This window comes from Oryzias latipes, chromosome 17 (assembly GCF_053564925.1).
Source record: "Oryzias latipes strain Hd-rR chromosome 17, Olatipes_Hd-rR_3.1".
In the NCBI taxonomy this organism is placed as follows: domain Eukaryota; kingdom Metazoa; phylum Chordata; class Actinopteri; order Beloniformes; family Adrianichthyidae; genus Oryzias; species Oryzias latipes.
This window is the reverse complement of record NC_136253.1, coordinates 8,718,837-8,740,050: the sequence shown is the minus strand read 5'-3', so window position 1 is coordinate 8,740,050 and position 21,214 is coordinate 8,718,837. Positions and strand designations below refer to the sequence as shown.

At 43.4% G+C, this 21,214-nt stretch overlaps 1 protein-coding gene across 6 annotated transcripts in view; it reads right to left on the bottom strand.

Annotated features, from left to right (window-relative positions):
* Positions 1-246: 246 nt before the first annotated feature.
* The window catches only part of LOC101161507 (microtubule-associated serine/threonine-protein kinase 3), a 40,246-nt gene continuing 19,278 nt past the window's right edge, over positions 247-21,214 (bottom strand). For all 6 annotated transcript variants that reach the window (XM_078934343.1, XM_011486154.4, XM_011486155.4 and 3 more), the window contains 21 exons: positions 19,414-19,489; positions 18,551-18,760; positions 17,437-17,538; positions 17,210-17,342; positions 16,793-16,875; positions 13,520-13,605; positions 13,131-13,339; positions 12,918-13,056; positions 12,576-12,708; positions 10,761-10,926; positions 10,537-10,638; positions 10,225-10,347; positions 10,024-10,133; positions 9,722-9,903; positions 7,774-7,880; positions 7,509-7,694; positions 5,852-6,069; positions 3,093-3,215; positions 2,825-2,961; positions 2,555-2,739; positions 247-2,487 (listed from right to left, as the gene is read on the bottom strand). In XM_078934343.1, the coding sequence (XP_078790469.1) occupies positions 1,643-2,487; positions 2,555-2,739; positions 2,825-2,961; positions 3,093-3,215; positions 5,852-6,069; positions 7,509-7,694; positions 7,774-7,880; positions 9,722-9,903; positions 10,024-10,133; positions 10,225-10,347; positions 10,537-10,638; positions 10,761-10,926; positions 12,576-12,708; positions 12,918-13,056; positions 13,131-13,339; positions 13,520-13,605; positions 16,793-16,875; positions 17,210-17,342; positions 17,437-17,538; positions 18,551-18,760; positions 19,414-19,489 (3,655 nt within the window). In that variant the 3' untranslated portion in view covers positions 247-1,642. The remainder of the gene's footprint in view (positions 2,488-2,554; positions 2,740-2,824; positions 2,962-3,092; positions 3,216-5,851; positions 6,070-7,508; positions 7,695-7,773; positions 7,881-9,721; positions 9,904-10,023; positions 10,134-10,224; positions 10,348-10,536; positions 10,639-10,760; positions 10,927-12,575; positions 12,709-12,917; positions 13,057-13,130; positions 13,340-13,519; positions 13,606-16,792; positions 16,876-17,209; positions 17,343-17,436; positions 17,539-18,550; positions 18,761-19,413; positions 19,490-21,214) is intronic.

The following is a 21,214-nucleotide window of genomic DNA, read 5'->3' as shown; positions in this document are numbered from 1 at the left end:
TCTATGTGGTGTGAATGTTTCAGGTATTCTATAAATATCCTACTCTATTTTTATTTTACCTTTAACCCTATGGCATTCAGAGCGAACAGCAAAGTCAGCATTTCATTGTAACCTTACTGTACACAAGCTCTACTGCGTGCCTCCCCTTCTGTCCTGTCAGAGCAGTTTTATATCACATTTTAACTCAAAATAAACAAGACAAACGTAAAATATATGAAATAATAAACAGAAAGGGACGACAAGAAATAAAATTGTGAACAACTTACATTTAATAAAGCATAACATTTTTAGCATTCGCTGAGTTCCACCCAGTTTGCGTGGGACTGCACAATCGGCCGTGAGGCACAGCTTGGTGCTGCTCCTCCTTGCGGCCTGCGCTGTATTTCAACAGGAAATACGCAAAATACTGCAATTTTGAAGATAGAAATGATTAGAATCATACACGTAAATTGTATTTATAGCACAGATTAGACAACATTTATTTTATGATGGCAGGTGAGGCCCCTCCCCTGACCGCATGTCCTTGGTGATTGGTCTGAGCCAAGGTTACTATGGTAACTGCTGTCACCTTTGAGTGAGCTTGTTTGAAATCCACACCCCTTCCACTGAAAGCGGCTCAAGAGAATCTGTCAATCAAACGTTCGAGGTGGGGGCCAGCAGGCACCACATGCATGAGGATTATTAAGATGATGATAAATGTATCAGATCCAGAATGGTTCTTCTGACAAATACAATGATTACAGCTGTTTATTTCTCTATAGGCGTCGTCTGTGGGATTTTGGATTCTTGGAACCAGCAGGTACTTCCTGTTTGAAACACCAGGGAGGCGGAGCCACTCAGTTTGGGTTCATATACAGTCAATGATCAAGGCTGTTCTCGACTGGTCTGTTCCTTCTGGGGGTGAACAACTCCAACATTTTCCTGGGTTTTACAGATGCTTCACCAGGGCCTTTGGTGGAGTGGCTGCTTCTCTTCACAAGTTGACTTCAGCCAGGATGAGTTTCTTCTGGGATGAGGGGAGCAGCAAAGCATTTTCTGAACTTAAAGACGTTTCTAAATCCATCCCTGAGTGTATTTCTCCCGGAAGCTCACTCCTATCAAGCATGAACAGTTTCTAGTGTTTGACAAACAGCATGAGGACTCTTGGCATCAGTAGAGCAAAGATCACTTTATTTTCACATCTGCATGGAGAGCAGCTGAGTTTTGGAAGTGGCCATGCAGCCGTTTATGTATCAACGGTTCCAATGGAGCCCACTTTGGCAACACAGCTATGCTTTAAACTGCACTGAAACATTTTTAGTCCTGAAAAATGATCTGAAAATGAAAGGAATGCAGCAAAGAACCCAACATGAAATTCTATGTGCACTTGGTACAAGGCTAAGCTGTGAGGCTCTAAGACGCACACACGGTTAAAAAATGACATCCTCACAGCAAACTTGGCTTTTTGTGTCCACCGTATCACAGATTAAAAAAAAAAAATCTAAATCCTAAATGCGACTCTGTGAAAACGAAAAGATGTCTAAAGTATGTCCGGTCCAGGCATCACAGTGATATAAGAGCAAAAGAAGACGACGGGTTTTCTTCTGGTCCTGCTAAGCTGGACGTTTTCTTGTATCTGTTAGCACCTTAAAGGGGCTTTGTCTCATTTTTTGGACCCTGCTTGCTGGTGTGAGTGCATTTCTTTAGCTCTCTGACCCACACTGCATCCTGTCGTCATGAAGTCCATCTGTCCAACCTTGGGTCCACTCGTCTGAGACGAAGGAGGATTTGGGCTCTGGGACGCCTCTCCTTCCTCATACTCGTCAGCGTTTACTTCCTGCACAGCCTCTTGTTTCTGGAAGGAATCCCTGCGCTCTGACCGGGCCAGCTTCCTCATCACCACCACCTGGTTGGAGTGATGGTTGCCTCCTCTTCGTGGTTGTGGTGGCGTGGAGCAGTACGGCTCACTGCCTCCGCTGGCTCCATCCTGCTGGTCCCTCTGCCCCCTGACACCCAAACCCTTCTGATTGTGTTCACTGACACCCAAAAACCCTGCCGTGCAGCCCCCATCTTCCTCCTCCAGTCCTTCACCTTCAGACAGAGGCATCTCCAACGTATAGCGGCGAGAGATATAGGGCTTCTTGTCTCCATGGTAACCACCCTTCTTTTCTCCCATCAGCTTCTCTGCTGACTGAACTCTCTTGATTAGTGGCGAGCGCGGTGGCTCAAGGCTGTGGGGGCGTACGGAATGTCGGGCAATAGTGGGAGGGGACGACGTTTTGCCATGGAAGCCTTGGAGGGATTTGGGATGACTCGGGAGGGAGGATGCGGAGCACTGTGGAGACGGCGGCTGTAGCACAGGGACACAGGCGAGGGGGGAAGGAGGGATGCTGCTGGTCGACTTGCAACGTCCAGCTTTGGTGTAGCGTCCCAGAACATGAAGTGAGCTTGGGCGAGTTTGTGGTACTGGAGAGTTAGGGGAGCTGGAGCATGGAGAAGAACTGGAATCTGAAATGCAAAAAAATAGATGAATATGTATGGAAATGCATAGAACAGAGGCTCCACAAAGGCTCACCTCCAGAGTGGTCCGGAGCAGGGGAGCGAGATGGCGTGGAAGGCCCTGGAGAAAGGCTCTGCGTGGGGGAACCAGAGAGGCTGTCGCTTGATGACTGCTGAAAGCCCGAAGAGAAGCTGTGGCTGCTGTGCATGGGCGGGGCCGCGCTGTGCTTCGACAGTTTCTTTAAGATGCTGCGTCGCCTGCTGCTTATCAGAGCCAAGAGAAAGAACAGACCAGCATGACGCGGTTTCAAAGACCACGTCACAGAACTCTTTCATGTCCACGTACCTGTCTTGTCCGTCCTTTTTCTTGCTCTTTTTGCAGCGTCGAGCCATTTTGGCTTTATAGCTGGCCTTTCGGGCTGGGCCCACTTTAATAGAAGTGTTCTCTAGTGCTGTTGTTTGTAGAGTCACCTTGTTTCCACTCTATCAAAGAGAAGTAACCCACCGTTATGTCTTTAAGCTGGTACTGTACCAACAAAAAGCAGACCATCTAGTGGTTTGTTTCACCATCAAAACCATGAATGATGAAGACAAAGTTCAGAAAAATGTCACACCTTGAGCAGCAGCTCCACCACCTCAGTGTGTAGAAGTCCCTGGACCGATTCCCCATTGACATGAGTGATGAGGTCACCAGTTCTGACTCCAGCCTCATGAGCGGGACTGCCATCTTCAACACTCTGAAAAAAAAAAGTCTTCATCAGCCGTCAGATAACACATTTTTTTGTTTTATTAGAAAATGCAGCTGGAGGTCCACCACTTCATATAATCAGGCAGACAGCACAGAAATGTCCTCCTATTGTTGAGATTTGGCAAAGATTTACTTTGAGAAGAGGTCACAGCCCATGAACCTCCCACACCAGTCCAGACGGCGAGGGTGTCCAATTGTTTCTAAGGTAAGCATGAACTGATTACTGGGCTGATGGAAATACTGTACTGAGAATGCTTTGTTTGCAGACGATGTCTCAATGAGTCAGACATTCTCACAGAGAAGCCCAGGTGTGACTCCCAGGTAAGCATAAGGCAGTTTAAAGTGCCTATTTCCTGAGTTAACTATAACCATATACGATCATTTATTATCTAATGAACCATTTTTTATGAAATATGAGTTATTTTCGGCTCATTTTCCAACCAGGAAATAAGACGACTCGATCTCTGAGGCTCCGCCTTTCTCTTATTGTGGGTGTCGCCCATTTCATGACATCATCCTAGAGTCGGCCTCAGCAGTGTGTCTGTGTTTCTCCCACGAAAACAAACAACATCTGAACTTTTATATTGGTTATATACATGAAAGCGCTTAGTGGATCACCGAGAAAGTGGGGGTATGTGTGTTAGTCTGGGGGCGGAGCTGGCAGCACAGTCACTTCCTGGATGGGGCAGTTCCTCACTTTGTGATGTCACAATGTGAGAACCCACTTGTTTTCATGGATTGGGAGGGGCTGGTGCTGAGAGAGCAGGTTTTAGAGGAATGTGTGAATTTTAGGATGTATTCAGACTGGAAAAACCATGCGGTCCAGACCAAGTCCACTTCATTTGGTCCAGACCAAGTCCACTACATTTGTTCAGACCAAGTCCACTTCATTTGGTCCAGACCAAGTCCACTTCATTTGGTCCAGACCAAGTCCACTACATTTGGTCCAGACCAAGTCCACTTCATTTGGTCCAGACCAAGTCCACTACATTTGTTCAGACCAAGTCCACTTGATTTGGTCCAGACCAAGTCCACTTCATTTGGTCCAGACCAATTCTACTACATTTGTTCAGACCAAGTCCACTTCCTTTGGTCCAGACCAAGTCCACTACATTTGGTCCAGACCAAGTCCATTTCATTTGGTCCAGACCAAGTCCACTACATTTGGTCCAGACCAAGTCCACTACATTTGGTCCAGACCAAGTCCACTACATTTGTTCAGACCAAGTCCACTACATTTGGTCCAGACCAAGTCCACTTCATTTGGTCCAGACCAAGTCCACTTCATTTGGTCCAGACCAAGTGCACTTCATTTGGTCCAGACCAAGTCCACTACATTTGGTCCAGACCAAGTCCACTACATTTGGTCCAGACCAAGTCCACTACATTTGGTCCAGACCAAGTCCACTTCATTTGGTCCAGACCAAGTCCACTTCATTTGGTCCAGACCAAGTCCACTTCATTTGGTCCAGACCAAGTCCACTTCATTTGGTCCAGTTCGAGTCCTGAACCTTGGGTTTGGTCTGTTTTCAGACTGCCGTCAAGCGGACTTTCCTGTTCCAGACTAAAGCTTGTAAACAAAACCATGTGACCCAAAATCTCTTCAGTCATTGGTCAGGAGATATGAGGGCGGGGCGAAGCAAAGAGGGGCAAAAATAATGGAAGTCCTGCACTTTGCAACAGTTTGTTGGGATAGTTCACTCATTCAAACTTTTTTTCTCGAACCAATTCTGAACGTCTGTATCAATGTCAGATTGAACACCGGTGGAGTCGAGCTGCAGGAGACGAGGATGCTAGCAGCTGCAGTGAGACGACGGCTAAGAAGGTTCTGATAAATGTTTCTGACGTATAGATCGTCAGGAAAACAGTGAGAAACAAAGTGGATCACGTCTAAAGTTGTTTGAATGAGTCTGCATTCATCCCACCACATTTAATAAAATCATTAAACAATATAATACAATAATAGATGACATGTTTTCTGTGTCTAGTGACGCGGCACGCCCTCTACAGGCGCTGCTGTGACATCATCAAAGCTGCATTATAGTTCCTGATGAATTCTCTGAAACAATGACATCACACCACAACCATGAGACACAGACACTCACTGAAATGTGGTGGGATGAATGCAGACTCATTCAAACCACTTTAGACGTGATCCACTTTGTTTCTCACTGTCTTCCTGACAATCTATATGTCAGAAACATTTATCAGAACCTTCTTAGCCGTCGTCTCTTCATCACTGCAGCTGCTAGCATCCTCGTCTCCTCAGTAACCGTCCTGCAGCATGAACCGCCGTACCAAAATAAGTAAAAAGTTTGTTACTGACATTCAAACCTGGTAATCGACAAGTTTTAATAAGTTAACCGTCCCAATAAGGATTGTAAAGTGCAGCGCGTTTGTCTTTCTCTTTGCCCCGCCCTTGTAGATCCTGACCAATGACAGAGGAGATCTTTAGTCACATGGTTTTGTTTAGAAGCTTTGGTCTGGAACAGACCAGTCCGCTTGATGCCGGTCTGAATCCAGGCTTATAATGATTCCCAATGCTGATAGCTGTGATGTGTACCATGCTGTTCATTGGATTTTGCACATTTTGGAGGCTGTTCTGGAGTGCAGACAGACACTTACACAGACCATGTGATGAACAGTGTAGACATTGGTGTCACCCATGTAGACCCTGATAGCTCGCAGCGTAAATCCCAGCCTCCGCCCAGAACAGTGAATGATTACAGGAGGCCTGAGACAACTGATGCTGATGGACAAGTCCCGACTGGGAGACGAATCTCTGGACGAGGGGTTTGAAGACAGCGAAGATTTGGGACTTGAAGGAGGTAAAGTTGAGTCATCTGGGTTTATGGAGAAAAAGAATGAATGAAAACAAACAGCAAAGAGACATCTTCCAGTGAGAAACATTGTGAAAAAAACTCTGTGCAGTTACGTTTGGGTTTCTACCACTTAACCTTTGGAGGTTTTTCCCAGCAATCTGCTACAGTCGCTCCTCCAGTTTAGAGGCTACTACCCAAAGTGCAATCGCCACAAAGTGCAGTCACCACAAAGAGCAATAACCACAAAGTGCAATCACCACAAAGAGCAATCACCACAAAGTGCAATCGCCACAAAATGCAGTCACCACAAAGAGCAATCACCACAAAGTGCAATCACCACAAAGAGCAATCACCACAAAGAGCAATCACCACAAAGAGCAATCACCACAAAGTGCAATCACCACAAAGAGCAATCACCACAAAGTGCAATCACCACATAGTGCAATCACCACAAAGAGCAATCACCACAAAGAGCAATCACCACAAAGAGCAATCACCACAAAGAGCAATCACCACAAAGTGCAATCACCACAAAGAGCAATCACCACAAAGTGCAATCACCACAAAGTGCAATCACCACAAAGTGCAATCACCACAAAGTGCAATCACCACAAAGAGCAATCACCACAAAGAGCAATCCCCACAAAGTGCAATCACCACAAAGTGCAATCACCACATAGTGCAATCACCACATAGTGCAATCACCACATAGAGCAATCACCACAAAGAGCAATCACCACAAAGAGCAATCACCACAAATTGCAATCACCACAAAGAGCAATCACCACAAAGAGCAATCACCACATAGTGCAATCACCACATAGTGCAATCACCACAAAGAGCAATCACCACAAAGTGAAATCACCACATAGTGCAATCACCACAAAGAGCAATCACCACAAAGAGCAATCACCACAAATTGCAATCACCACAAAGAGCAATCACCACAAAGAGCAATCACCACATAGTGCAATCACCACATAGTGCAATCACCACATAGTGCAATCACCACATAGTGCAATCACCACGCGCAGCACTGCTCTGGTTGGATTTTTTTGCATTAAACATAAATTATGGTGTTTTAGTTTTCTTTATATAATAATTTATACGTCTTATAATTGCTTTAAAACTCCCTTTTTACACCATTTTTTAAATACCATAAAAAGATTTTTATAGCAGTTTTATTTCTTTAAACTTACTGCAACAGAAATATCTAAAAGGAGTTTCTTATGGAGAATGTTTTTCTAAAAATAAAAAAAACTAAACTAATCCATGGAAAGATGATGAATAAAATCAGTAAAAACTGCAGTTAAGTTTCCTGCAGTTACACTGAAGCCATCAGGAGGTGGATCAACAAACAGCTAGTCTCCTAAATGATTGGATGAACTAAAAACAAGGCCTGTGTGCTGGAGTCTGTGTTAATTAATGACAAACATGTCAAAAATAAAAGCCTTTTTTACCTGGAGTGATGACAAGTGAAAGGCCTGAAACTGAGGCAGACTTGGGCATTTTCCCAGACAGGGTTCTGGGGTTTTCCGGGCTCTCCAGCTGCTGGGCGATGCGGCGAGACGCTCCCTTTCGGAAGGTTGGCCTTGTGCCGGTACTGTTGCTCCGGAGACGAATGCGGCGAAAGTTGGAAACCATTTCTTTTGTGATTAGGAAAACAGTGTCACAAGAGTTTCCCATTGAAACCGCAACTGTTTGTTTATTGTTTAGAAACATCACCTTCCTCCAAATTTTCACCAGAGACAGCCAGTGGAGGTGTGGTGTCAAAGCTGAGAGTGCCACTCCGGTCCGACTGAGAGGAGCTGGATGAAGCACGAGGCCGAAGACTGCGCAAGAAAAAACAAGAGAAACAAAAATACCAGAACTTCTACTAAATCTACAATGTTAGCAATTTTACATGCAGGGAAAACTGTAGACTTGATTTTCAAACCATTTTTAAGGAATTAAGCAGCAGAGTCTTCAGACTCTTTAAAGCCACCATTTAGTCTTATCTCTGACTTTTTAAAGTCTGGTCAAACTTTCTTTCCAACCTCCTACAGATGTTGTTTCCCATTCTTTTTTGAGCCAAGTCTTCATAGTTCATTTACTCAGAGTGGAAACATCCCTGCAGCTCATCGGGGTCTTCAGTCCCTGGCTTATGAGCAGTGTGGAGAGCCAAGCATGCCAACAGCTTCCCTCTAGCTTTGTTCTAGTGTCACCCCAACAGAAATGCACTTCTTCTGTTCCTTTGGACTTTTCTCTTCAGGGGTCGCCACAGCCAATCAGCTTCCTCCATCTAATCTCTACGTGTTGGGGTTCTGGTCTCTATTCTCATCAACTTCACCGTTATGCAGATGATACCCAGTTGTATTTATCCATGAAGCCTGACCAGAATGAGGATATAGAGAAACTGAATGCCTGCATCAGAGACATCAAGACATGGATGACAAATTAATTACCTCCTCTTGAACCCAGAAAAAACTGAGGTCATTATACTAGGTCCCAAAAACCTCAGAGATGCTCTGTCTGCTCAGATAGTTTCCCTGGATGGCATAAGTATAGCCCCCAATTCCACAGTTAGAAACCTTGGGGTTTTATTTGACCAGGATTTATCATTTAAGGCTCACATATCTCAGGCGTGTAGAACTGCCTTTTTTCACCTGCGGAATATTGCTAAGATCAGAAATATACTTTCTAAGAGTGATGCTGACAAACTCATCCATGTGTTTGTTACGTCTAGACTGTTGCATAAAATGCAAGATTCTTCCTTTTTCAGCTTCCACCAGTTTGTCCTCTTCTCTGCCTTTCCCCTTTCTTTCTTCATCTTCATCATCATCATAGTCATCCTACACACCACCATCCTCTGCATTCTGGAAACACTCACTGCTTTGTAGTTTCTGGTCTCCTTCAGATTACACCGTCTATGAAAGATGTAGTCTGTCTGTGAGCTTCTACCTCTACTCTGTAAGGTCATCCTTCTCAAAGATCGTATTCACCAGAGCCATTTCCATCTTTTTTTGGTATGGATATCATGGACCTGATTCGTGTATTTTTCTTTGGCAAAGATTTTAGGATGCCCTTCCTGACACAACCCTCTACATTTATCCTGACTTGGGACTGACACAATGAGACCCTGGCTTGGGCCCCCTCATGGCTACAATCCCAACAGATCTACACCACGTCTGCATGAGTGTCAACCACCATCTCCATTCATCCCTAGAAAATAGCATAACAATCCTCCCAAACAGCATCCATGATCATTTTTAATCACTAAATGCATTGTATTTGTAGACATAGAAAGCTAGGGATATCCCGATCCGATCACGGGTTCGGAGAAATGTCCCTGATGACTTTTAAAGAATCACATCTGATCCAGTATAGTTCTGAAGATACTAAAGCTTCAGTCACCAAACTTCTCACAATTATCACCAGTTTTGACTAGGTAATAGTTAACTATTTCTACTAGTTGATGATAGCTGCAATATTTGGACTTGATTGTTAAAGCTCCTTCATAGAATTGATCTGCTCAAGAGGTAAATGATAAAAGAAGGTTAATTAAAGAGTATCGGGTCCAGACTCGGTATCACCAGATACTCAAATCAAATGACTCAGATTTTCATCTGACCCAAACAAAGAAAAACCTTATCTGGACATTCCTATAAAAAACATCATATTTCTGTTCTCTTACCATCTCCAATGTCCATCTGAATTCTTGTCTCCAAAGGCTGAAGTTTTAAGACCCTCACTCGGGGACAGGATGCCCCTGCTCACCCAGCGCTCATCCTTCTCGTCACTGTGGCTTCTGTCCAACAATAATAGGCTCGGATTGGATGGTGTGGAGCTGGAGAGATGCTCTGTGCTGCTGTAAACCTACACATTGAAGGACAAGTTACGTAGCTTTAGTGCACTAGTATTTTATTCTGAAATAGGACCATTTTTTAGTTAAATACATGGAACCATCAGATCATTTTATTCAATAACAAAAAGTACTTTGCTGAAGCGATGGGCAACAGAAGAGAACTGTCGCAACTCTGCAGATGACTCATCGTCATTTGTTTCCTCGTCATCTGAGCCAAGGTGGCAGTAGCGCTCCGACCGCGCTAGAGGGCGGAGCAAGGAGAACAGAAACAGCAGTGAACTTCTATTTCTTTGAAACCGTGCCTTTCAAAAGTGTCAAAATAATGTCTGTACTGTCAAAGTAGCTGGTGTCCTCTTCAGACTCCAGTTGAGGTACAAACTCCGCTTTCTGCCTCAAGAGGCTGTTCCAGTCTAAACCCAAGAAAAAGATGTGCGTCTTGACCTCGTTGGCTCCACCTGGAACAGATTACAGCCCAGTCTGTTCATTCTAGCTTTGATCCCAGATATTTTTTTTTAGCTAAGATGTGTTTTGGTTGTAATGGCAATGTCTCGACTGTTCACATGTATGGAGTGCTTGGCACCATGGTTGGATGCGGCCAACCATTTCAAATGAAGGAAAGGCATCACTGCAGCTTGTCCACTAACCCGTTCCTAAGCGTTCCATCGGGTTCTGCCTCAGCAGTCTGGATATCAGGTCTTCGGCGTCCGGTGGCAGGGCATCCTCCCCATCTGGCCAGATGATCTCATCTAAGCACAAATGCATGAATGAATGATAATGGATCCCTTTAACTGGAAATCATCCGGTGTGAGCAGCACTGAAGGGTCTATACCCCCGTCACCCCCATATGAGACAACACATGGTTTCTTACCATTAACAACTTGACCAAAGAGTTGCTCTGGAGTGTCTCCAAAGAACGGCACACATCCTACGAGAAACTCATAAAGGATGACACCCATGGCCCACCAGTCCACTGGTTTTCCATAACCCTGCCTCAAGATTACTTCTGGAGCAATGTACTCTGGAGTTCCACACACCTGGACACAATGACAACAGAAAGACCAAGCAAAGGTTGTACAAGTTAGTTAGGCTTAGACAAACCTGCATACTGACACCTTCAAACATGATGCATTTTGATGGGCTATGTTGCAATAAATGAACATGTGATTCAAACTCTGCAGTTGACTTTTGCTGCTGAAAGATCTGTGAGGAAAGTCTGCAGAACTGTTCAAATCCAGGAAGTTGTGAAAAATAAAAGCCCCAGATATTTAAAAGCTACATTCAACAGTAAAAAGCAAGAAAGAAATGGACATTTGGTGATTTCTGCTGACAAGCTCAACAACCGGAAAACCTAAAATACATACAGTATTTAGAAATATAAAAAGGGAAAAAAATCAGAACACTTTTGGGTGTCCCCTACTGTTTGGAAGACTTTTGAGACCGTCAAAAACACTGCTTTAATCTCTCCCTTCTCAGTCTTCACCTATCAAACCTGGAGACAACTGGAGCAGTTTGCTCCGGAGCAGAGGGCCCAAATACCTGTGGACAGGTGCAGGGGTCTCACTGACAGTTACAGGAATGACTGGATAGCCTCTAAAGGTTGTGCAACACGATATTAAGTTAAGGGAACCATCATTTTGGTCCCGGCCCGTCTCATGATTTTATCCTCGTAAATAAGTCAGTTGAAGCATGATTATAAAACAATGTCTGACATTCATTGGTTACATGGGGCGGCCGTGGTGCAGAAGATTGTAGGTTTGATTTCCACCTTGCCCGCCCATGTGTCAAAGCGCCCTTGGGCAAGACACTGAACCCCACCTTACCTCTGGTGGAAGGTTGGCGCCAGTGTTCGGTAGCGGAGCCGCCATCAGTGTGTGAATGTGACTGTGAAGCGCTTTGGGCCATTGAGGAATGTAGAAAAGAGCTATGCAAGTATACACCATGTCCCATTTTACATTTTATAAAATTTGCATTTATTATTACTTTAGTCATTTTTCAGTTATTTCTTGGACCATTGTGTCCAAACCATTGTGAAACCAAAGAGTAGCAACAATTTTGTTTACATGCTAGAATCTGCTCCTAATCCATGAATCTTGCCCTCTTTCCATCTGGTTAACTGAAAACACAGGATATCAACCTTTCCGACTTTCCATCGTGTCAGCCAACAAACTAGTTTTCCCTGTTCAAGTCCCTGAATTCAATTTTATTTTACCAAGTCTCACACTCCTTTACTCTCTCTGCCTACAAACATGCCTTCATCCTCCCTTCTTTGGTGATACTCTTCAGGTCAGCAGCACCGGCGGCGGTCGCTTTTTACCCAGGCCAATCCTAATTCAATATAAAGTTGGATTTGTGAATCTCATGACTAATCTGTCTATAGTTTTACGTTCGAAGCTTTTCCGCATAAAATTCTGAATTTACACAGACTTGGGAGCAGCACGTAAAAGCACCGGATTGTGCCCCCTTGTGGCTGCATTTTTTGACCACTTGTTCACAAATGGCTTAATTTCCCACTTGAGAAGTGCTGCAGAGCGGCCTATGCTCATCTCTTCACACACCTGAAAGCTTATTTTAAAAGCATTGTTTAATTCCAGTTTCATTGACTGGATGCTTGACAAAGTCTGTTCCTGTAATCTGTCCAATCACCTGCTTAACGTGTGTAAACATGAGATGAAAACACACAAACCTGTTTGTCAATAAATTCCCTGGTGTCTTTCTCGATATGTCCTTCATACAAGTTAGTTGTCATGTTCATTAAACCGATCTTTGACAGTCCAAAGTCTGTTAGCTTGATGTGTCCCATTGAAGTGATTAACAAACTGCAAGAAAAACAACACCACAACAGGAGTAACTTAGAATGTCGACATCTGACTCAGATTAGGAGTCAAGAATAAAACGATCAAGCGGTTTCACAAACTTTGGATCAATATTAAATGATTAAAGACAACTCAAGGCCTAACATGATGACAGTCATTTGCTGTCTAGTTGTAGCTACAGGAGGCTCCGTCCATGCGGACTGGGTACTCACTTGTCCGGTTTGAGGTCTCTGTGCACGATGCCATAGTTGTGGAGGTACTCTAAAGCCAGGACCGTTTCTGCAAAATACAACCTGGCCACATCTACAGGCAAAGCACCGATGTTCTTCAACAGACTGGCGCAATCCCCGCCTTAAGAACACAAAGGATTCCAAAGGTGAGCCTTTGTCAGAGCCAGTGCCTTTTTGAGTCATCATCAAGTTTACCTTCCACATATTCCATGACCATGCAGAGGTGTCGGCGAGTCTCAAAAGAGCAGAACATGGAAACCACAAATGGGTTCTCAGCAAAGGTGAGGATGTCCCGTTCAACAAACACCTGCTGGATTTGGTTCCTGAGAATCAGGTTCTGACGGTTGATTTTCTTCATAGCAAATCGCTGACGGGTCTCCTTGTGGCGTACCAGATAAACTGCTCTGCATTGCAGGAAAGAAAGTGATGCATTGATGAAAAAGACGAGTTAGGAGATAAACGGGCAAGGGGGAGGGACAAAGACCATTGCTTAACTTCAGACACAAAAAAAATCAGATTGGTTAGGTTCTTCTCTTTTGTTCCATAACATTTTCCATAACAACACTCGGGTTTGTCTTGCTTACCCATAGGCGCCGTTGCTAATCAACTTTATTGTGTCAAAGTCACCTTCCAGGGGTTTCCGACGAGAAGAAGTGCAGACTGCTCTGCTCTGGAGGATAAAGAGAAAAGAAGAGAGTAGATCCGATGTAATCCAGATGTAATCCCCTGAACAATGCAGTTCCCTTTGAGGCTCAGAGATACTTCAAAAATGATTTCAAATTGTTTACAGCGCTCCCTCATTTATCATAGCAGTTGTGTTTAGAGGAAAGTAGTCCGCTTTAAATTTAGCAATAAATGTAGAAAACCCTGCACTGTGCACATTATACAGTTTTCTTAGACACGATTAACATTTTCACGCTTTTCTCCCTTATTTAAACGCTCTCAAGGTTCAAACCTTTGCAGGAGAAGTCTAGAATCATTGGATGAAACAAAAGATCAGCTGTACAGGAGAAACGGCACGGACGAGCTGGACTGAAACGCTTAAGAACCAACCAGGATGCAGAATGCACCGTTGAAAAAAATGACACAGAGAAACGAAGAATCAGTGAAATAAGGCTGCACTAGGGAACCGCCATTAAAGCACAAATCCTATTTTTATTTTGTTCATTTACATTGTTTAAGCTTTTCCAGATTTAAATGTTTCTTCTGGATGTTTATTTTATTTTTGTCCTGCCTGTACACTTCTTTGGTCAAAAGGTGCTTTGTAATTAAAGAAAGATGGAAGGACTGGAGCCTAAGTTAAATGCCGCGGCCAACAGGTCATAGTGAACCAGGTAAGACGCAGGTGTGTTGTACGGATCTTTCTTTCTTTTCAACGCCCCCAAACTCCGCCCACTGCACAGGAAGCCCATTAGTGCTACTTGAGTAAAAAGTGCACACTCCTTGCCCGTCTCTTGTTTGCACCCTGGCTGTAAGAAATGAGAAAATTAGACAATCAGAGCATTTGTGTGGGCTTCCAACGGGCATTTACGCATCACATGCACGCCCTGTAAGGGCAGCATGAGGAGCCAGTGCTGTGTAAAGGGCGGCGTGCACCAGCATCACCAGTACATCACAAGTGTGTACTTGACATTATCCTTACAAATATTTCATGATACACTTACTATACACACAACAATGCCACAATCCATTTTAATGACGTGGGTGCACAAGCCTCAAGGGAACTAAAAGAGACACCTGCGCTCCTCTTAAGATGCAACTCCTCTCTACAATCCTCTACAGGCCCGGAGAACCCAAAGACCTGCAGTACCCGTACGCCGTTTGACCCGTACTGCAGGTGACCAAGGCTTTTATGATGTAGAGTGATTGGGGGAAGGTGTGTGGTCAGATGGAGCTCTTTGGCATCAACTTAACCCATAGTGATTGGAGGAAGACAAATGCTGCCTAAGACCCCAAGAACACCATCCCCAATGTTAGGCACGGAGATGGAAACATTATGCTAAGAGGTGTTTTTCTGAACAGACGGTGGGCGGATTTGTTCCATCAAATCCTGAGAACCTCTCTCCCTCCACCAGGAGGCTTAGAATGGGTGGTGGGTCTTCCAGCAGGATCATAACCCAAAACATTCAGGCAAGGCAACCAAGGAATGGCTGAAGAAGAAGCTAATGAAGGTTATGGAGCGGCCCAGCCAGTCTGTGGACCCCATTCCTATAGAAGACCTCAAATATTTATTTCCCTAAACGAAATGTAAATAACGTTTTATCAATTCTTTAAAGTGGTTTTGTTGATTTTCTCTGAAATTTTCTATCCGTCTTGCTGTTTAAATAAATCTAGCATTAGGATAACAGACAGTCATTTCATTTTTCCAGACTCAAAACCTATCTGTTCAAGCTTGCATTTCCGGAACACAGTTTCTCATTTTCTGTCAGCTGATTTTATTAATGAATCCAATTTATTTATTGTTTTTAACTTGTGATTTTATTGTGTTTTACCTCTAACTTTGTACAGTGACCTTGGGTGTTTTGAAAGGCGCTTTTAAATAAAATGTATTATTATTATTTTAAGTGTGCAAACCTATAAAAACAGCAAGAGATCTGAACATTTGGCGGGAGCCGGAAGTAAGACATTTGCGATGGGTGATGGGTGACGTCACACATGCTCAGTCCAGTTCTATATTCAGTCAATGGTGTAAACAGCAGGGCATTGAAAGTGAAGCGGCGTGGGAGCAACGGATGACAGACGGCGAACACACTTTTACTAACACTGGGAGGCAGCGCCAGGAGAGTTATGCCGCCATATGTGGACAGAGGTATCTGCTTCAACTGGTGTCTGAGCGTTCGCCAAAGCCGGTGTTCTGATGATCCGTCTTACCTCGTGGGAATTTCCTGCCCGGGGCATAAAATGATAGATATAGCTACCCAAAGACAGCCCTACCCACTGTATATGAACCGTTTAGATGTCAGGTCCTAGACACAGCAGGGTAAGAGCAGGACAGTTTCACGGAGGGCGTGTCACTGCCTCACAGGTTAAAACGTGTGCGGCTGTCATCATTGAGCTGTATGGAGAAGTGCCATCAGTGTGGAAAATAAAAAAGAAAGAATCACTACTACAGCAGCGCAGAATTTGAATTCAACCTTGGCGGAGCGGTTCCATTCCAGCGTAAATCCATATTCTGCGCGCACTGACGGCGTTCAGTTCAAAAGACCTTACGGATTTTGAAACGTTCATGAAGGGGGGTCAGAGACGCACTGTAGACACGGATCTGCCACAGTCATGGCGCCGTGGGAAGCTATTTACGAGTCATGTGTTGCATTGCCTTACTGTAGTTGTTTCAAAGCATATCACTGAATGTGACCTAAGAATCACAAAAACTGCAACAAAAAAAACAGTAGAGTAACCACAAAATCAGAGAGGCAGCACAGATTTGAGGGCGGTCCGGCAAGACTGGAGGTGATGACGTAATGTTGGATTGTGCATGAGCAGTGAGTGTCGGTAGGAACATAGGAGGATTTTAGAACACCGGTCTCTGCTGGACAGCCAAGGGACTGACTCCGGTAAGAAGGAGCCAGACCCCGGTCACGTTTGATTCTAAAATGAACCTGCAGAAAATGAGGACTTTGACGATAATGGGAGTGCCATGTTAAACTGTAGAATAAAGTTCAACTATTTGTTAACCTTTCCGGTAGACCGCACAAGAATGCATCTTTTAATACGGTCTGCCTTATGATGTGGATAACGGTAATAGACAGTTTTGCATGTCTCTGGTTTCCTTCACTGCAAAGTCAAAGTATACTTCCCCTGTTAATCGACATACACACTGTAAATTGGGTGGACACTTCAACCACTGTAGTACAAACCTGCAGGGGTGTCACCTCCCCAAAGTCTTCTGGTTTTCTGGTTCCTCTCTGACTTGGACTGGTCTGTTCCAGATTTATCATCTCTGTAAATGCAGATGTTGCTTAAAGCCAGCCCTTCCAACAGCAATTTGAAAGCACAGAATTCAGCTGTAAATATGTGAAGTCAAGTGAAGACAGCGTTCCCTCTCTATGCATGTCTTCTCTGTATTTTCAGTCAGCTATTGATGACCTTTCTCTTCTAACATGTTCAGCTTGAGTACTGTGCTGATCTGCACACAGCGCACTAGTGATTTAGGAGAAAATGTAAGTATTTCAGGTGTGCATAAGTAAGGTAAGGTTTTTGCTGTAATATTAAACTAGAAGTCAAAATGTACCTTAATGAAGAGCAACAGCTGACAAGCCAACATCTTTTTGTACCTTCCAAAGGATCTTTGGTGAGGCCAAGCTGGCTAAGGATGTATTTGGGAATATCCGTTTTGATGCCTTGGTCTCCCTTCGCGTGGCCTTCAGCTGCTTCCAGACGCTGGTAAAACTCCTCTGGATCAAACTCCTGATGGAAAACAGTCAAAAGCACAGTACCTCATGTACAGAGTTGATGTGTGCAACCAATGAGTGATGAGGAAAGAGTCTGCCATCGGACCTACCAGACACTCCAGCAGCCTTGCAGGCCTAGAAATGATGATAAGAATCTTCTTGACCAGTTTGATGATGATGGTCACCTCCTCGCTCTCTGACCTCTCATATGCCTACAAAGCACAGAGCAGTTCAAGCAAAGTTTTACCAGGAGGGGAAACTTTCTACACTCTCAGCGTCTCCATGTAGTTTCTGGCCACAACTTTCCTCCTGATTCTGAACAAGTTTACAGGACTTCAAAACTAAAGACACGACTCTGATGAGCAGAGATAGGATACGAGATGATCTAAAGTCCAGTGTTTCTGAGGAACAGAATCCTTTAATACTAAGACTCGGATGACTGATAATCTCACTTTGACTTGACCATTATCAGGAGGATTTATTTTCTGTTTGTTTAAAACATTTCCAGAGGGCAAGAACAGATAAACCAGAGCTTAGAGTTCTGCTCCAGTAAATGTATTATTAAATGAAGCAGCATAATGCCAAACATGGTCTAGTTGAAACAGTTAATCCAGTGAGAGATCTGTTAGAGGTGACTGAGGACGGTTCGGTCCAACTACGTGTACCTTACACCCCTAATATATATATAACTTATCCAACTTGAACTACTTCAATTGGTAACAAGTAATTGAGCTAAATTTATTCTACCGAATTTCTTGTCTATCCAACTCAATAATTGTTTTTACAACTCAAATTTACATATTTATCTAACTAAATGTCATATTACTCCAATTCAATTAAATGTTTTACATCTTAATTTATTGTACTTCTTGAACTCTCATATGTCTTGTTAACTTAACTTAACTTTTATGTCTCATAAGTTTGAGGCCGCAGATTTCTCATTCTTATAACATTAAAATTAAAGATTTAATGTGAACTTACAATATGAATCTTGCATTTAATTACCATGACTCTGACTTTAACTTCAGTTCTTATACTATATTATTACACTAGTGGTGCTAAATAAACTCATCATCCTCTCCCTCCCTCTCACTCATGGTGCAGAAAGAATTAAACATAGCAGGATAAAATAACTCGGCAAAACACAGTAAAACAGCTAAACAACTAAACACATTTGGACAAAAACCCACACTTAAACACCAATCTGTCCAGACAAACACCCACCTCATGCAGCAACTTCTCCAGTTTTTCCTGTAGCTCCACAAAGTAGCCGGAGGTGATCAGGCCACTTTTGGATTTATCCAGGCAGTCTCTAGCGAGCTCCACCAACTGGTGCTGAATGAAACCTAAAACACCATCGGCCAGGGGCAGAGCGGTGTCAGGACAACACTCTGAAATGATGTCCAGAAGACGACCCTCCATCTGAGCCGTGGCCTACAACATTCAAATGAAGACGCTTTTTAAAACCCTGTGCAGGAAGGTTGTAGTTCCTTACTCAGCCTTTGATCTTGACCTACACTGAGTGCACATCAAAAACAGTTGGGAATTTTACATCAGGCTTGTAGAGATGGTGGAGTACTGTACTCTAGTCAAAAATACATGACTATGTATTCCTGTGTTAGCGTAATGAGGACTAACAAAACATGAATTCTGATTAAACTTACTTGAATACACTATTATTTAACTTGGTTAGAGCCACTTACTGCCAGTTTAAAAATGTTTTTAAAAGAGTTATTGATCTAGGAAGTCTGAATCTTAGCTCTGCTCAGCTTAGCTAACTGTTTCTGGGCCTCTTTCTCAAACTATGGCCGCAATAAACTTCTAGTAGAGTATTTACCTGGAATCATGAGCTTAAAATTTAATTTGATCATAATAAGAATAAATTAAATGTCGATTCCTGATCGGGCTACAACATCCAATTTCGATCAAGTCGACCACGTGATCAGGCCTGATTTACTGTAATTGTTTGTCCAGTTGGGAAGCAAAAGCTAACTATGGCTTTACTTAAAGATGTTAGCCATGACGAACCCTATATAAATGCTGCTAAACCTCATAAGCGTCATAAAAACCTCATAAAAAAAATCTACCTTTGGAAAGCGTTCTTTGTAGACATGATTCATCATGACGACCTCGTTGTCAGGTGTTCCACTGGTCCTTCCGGGACTGGAAAAAAAGAAACAGTTCAAGATCATATACAAATACTAAACCATCCATTCTTTTTCTACTTTCACTTATTTGTGTTCAGGGTCATGGGGATGCTGATGCTCATCTGTACACCAAAGGGACAATTTAGACCAATTAACCTATGAGGGCTAATTGGGTGCCTGGGGACAAGCCAAGCATGCCCGGGGGATCAAGATGGGGTTCAGAGGATCTGCTGCAGTTCAAACAGAACATCAGAATGAGGAAGGTGATTGAAGTGACTTTGAATGTAGCATGGTTGTTGGTGCCACACAGGCTGGTCAGAAACTGCTGATCTACTGGGATTTTCACCCACCACCGTCTCTAGGGTTTACAAAGAATGGTCCAAAAAGAGAAATGTAGAAAAAAGTAGAAATGTCTTGTTGATCCCAGAGGTCAGAGGAGAATGACCAGACTGGTTCCAGCAGACAGAAAGACAACAGGAACTCAAAGAACCACTGGTTCCAACCGAGGTCTGCAGAAGAGCATCTCTGAACACACAACACGTCCAACCTGGAGGCAGATGGGCTACAGCTGCAGAAGACCACACCGGGTACCACTGCTGTCAGCTCAGAACAGGAAACTGAGGCTACTATTCACACAGACCCACCACAGCTGGACCATAGAAGACGGAAAATTGCTGTATGGTCTGATGAGTCTCCATTTCTGCTGCCACATTCGGATGGTAGGGTCAGAATTTGGCCTCAACAACATCAAATGGATCCATCCTGCCTAGTATCAAGGGTTCAGGCTGGTGGTGGTAGAGATTCATATAGATGGATAGAAATGGGTATAAAAATATGTAACTACAGTGGATATTCTTTGTTAATCACTTGCAACAAATGGAAGTAATGATACTTATATAATCAAGGAGAATTTATCCCTTTTTTAATTTATTTTATTTTTATTTTTCTTCCTTCCCTCCCTAATATTGCATCCATTGTTCCCCGTTTTGTGTCTTGTAAGATTTTTAGTTATTTTATTGAAAAAGAAAAGAAATGTTGAGAATTGAGATATAAGTCATGGGTCCAAAATAGACCCTAAGTGAGTTTAAATGCATCTGTTTAATAACTTTCTCAATGTTCATAAATAAATTTTGGGGAAAAGAAATATGTAACTATACATTCATTAGATTCTTGATGGTAGAAAAGTCGATAGCAGTAACAATCATTAATCCAACAATAGAATTAAAAGTCATCTGGTCATCACTACAAAAACTATTATGGCTAGATCTCCCCCTCAACCCCACCCCAACCAGCAGATGAGAGGAGAATGGTATGGTAGACAGGTAGGAGGGGGAGCAATGTCAACGCATCCAATACCAGAGAGGCAGACAGTCACCCCACCCCCCACCAGTAACCGGCATAGCAATGACAACAGACAGGTGGGTACAGCCCGCACCAAAGGACAGCACCGGGGCGGCAGCAAGGCTTGATTTCATTCTGAATACAGACCAAAGCAAGGTTTGGGTCTCAATCCGGAACAAACCATTTATCCAGTCTGAAGACAACCTAAGTCTCTGCACTTGTTCCCAGTCAGCCCAGTGATCAATATTAAGGCTCTTTTTATTGGAACGAAACATGTCTTAATGGTCTTTGGTCTTCCTGTTCAATCCAACTGATTGTGAAACTCCCAGAGCTCTCAGATATTCAGGTGAAGGTTTACAAAAAAGACACAGACGATATCTTGTTTCAACACAGACGATCA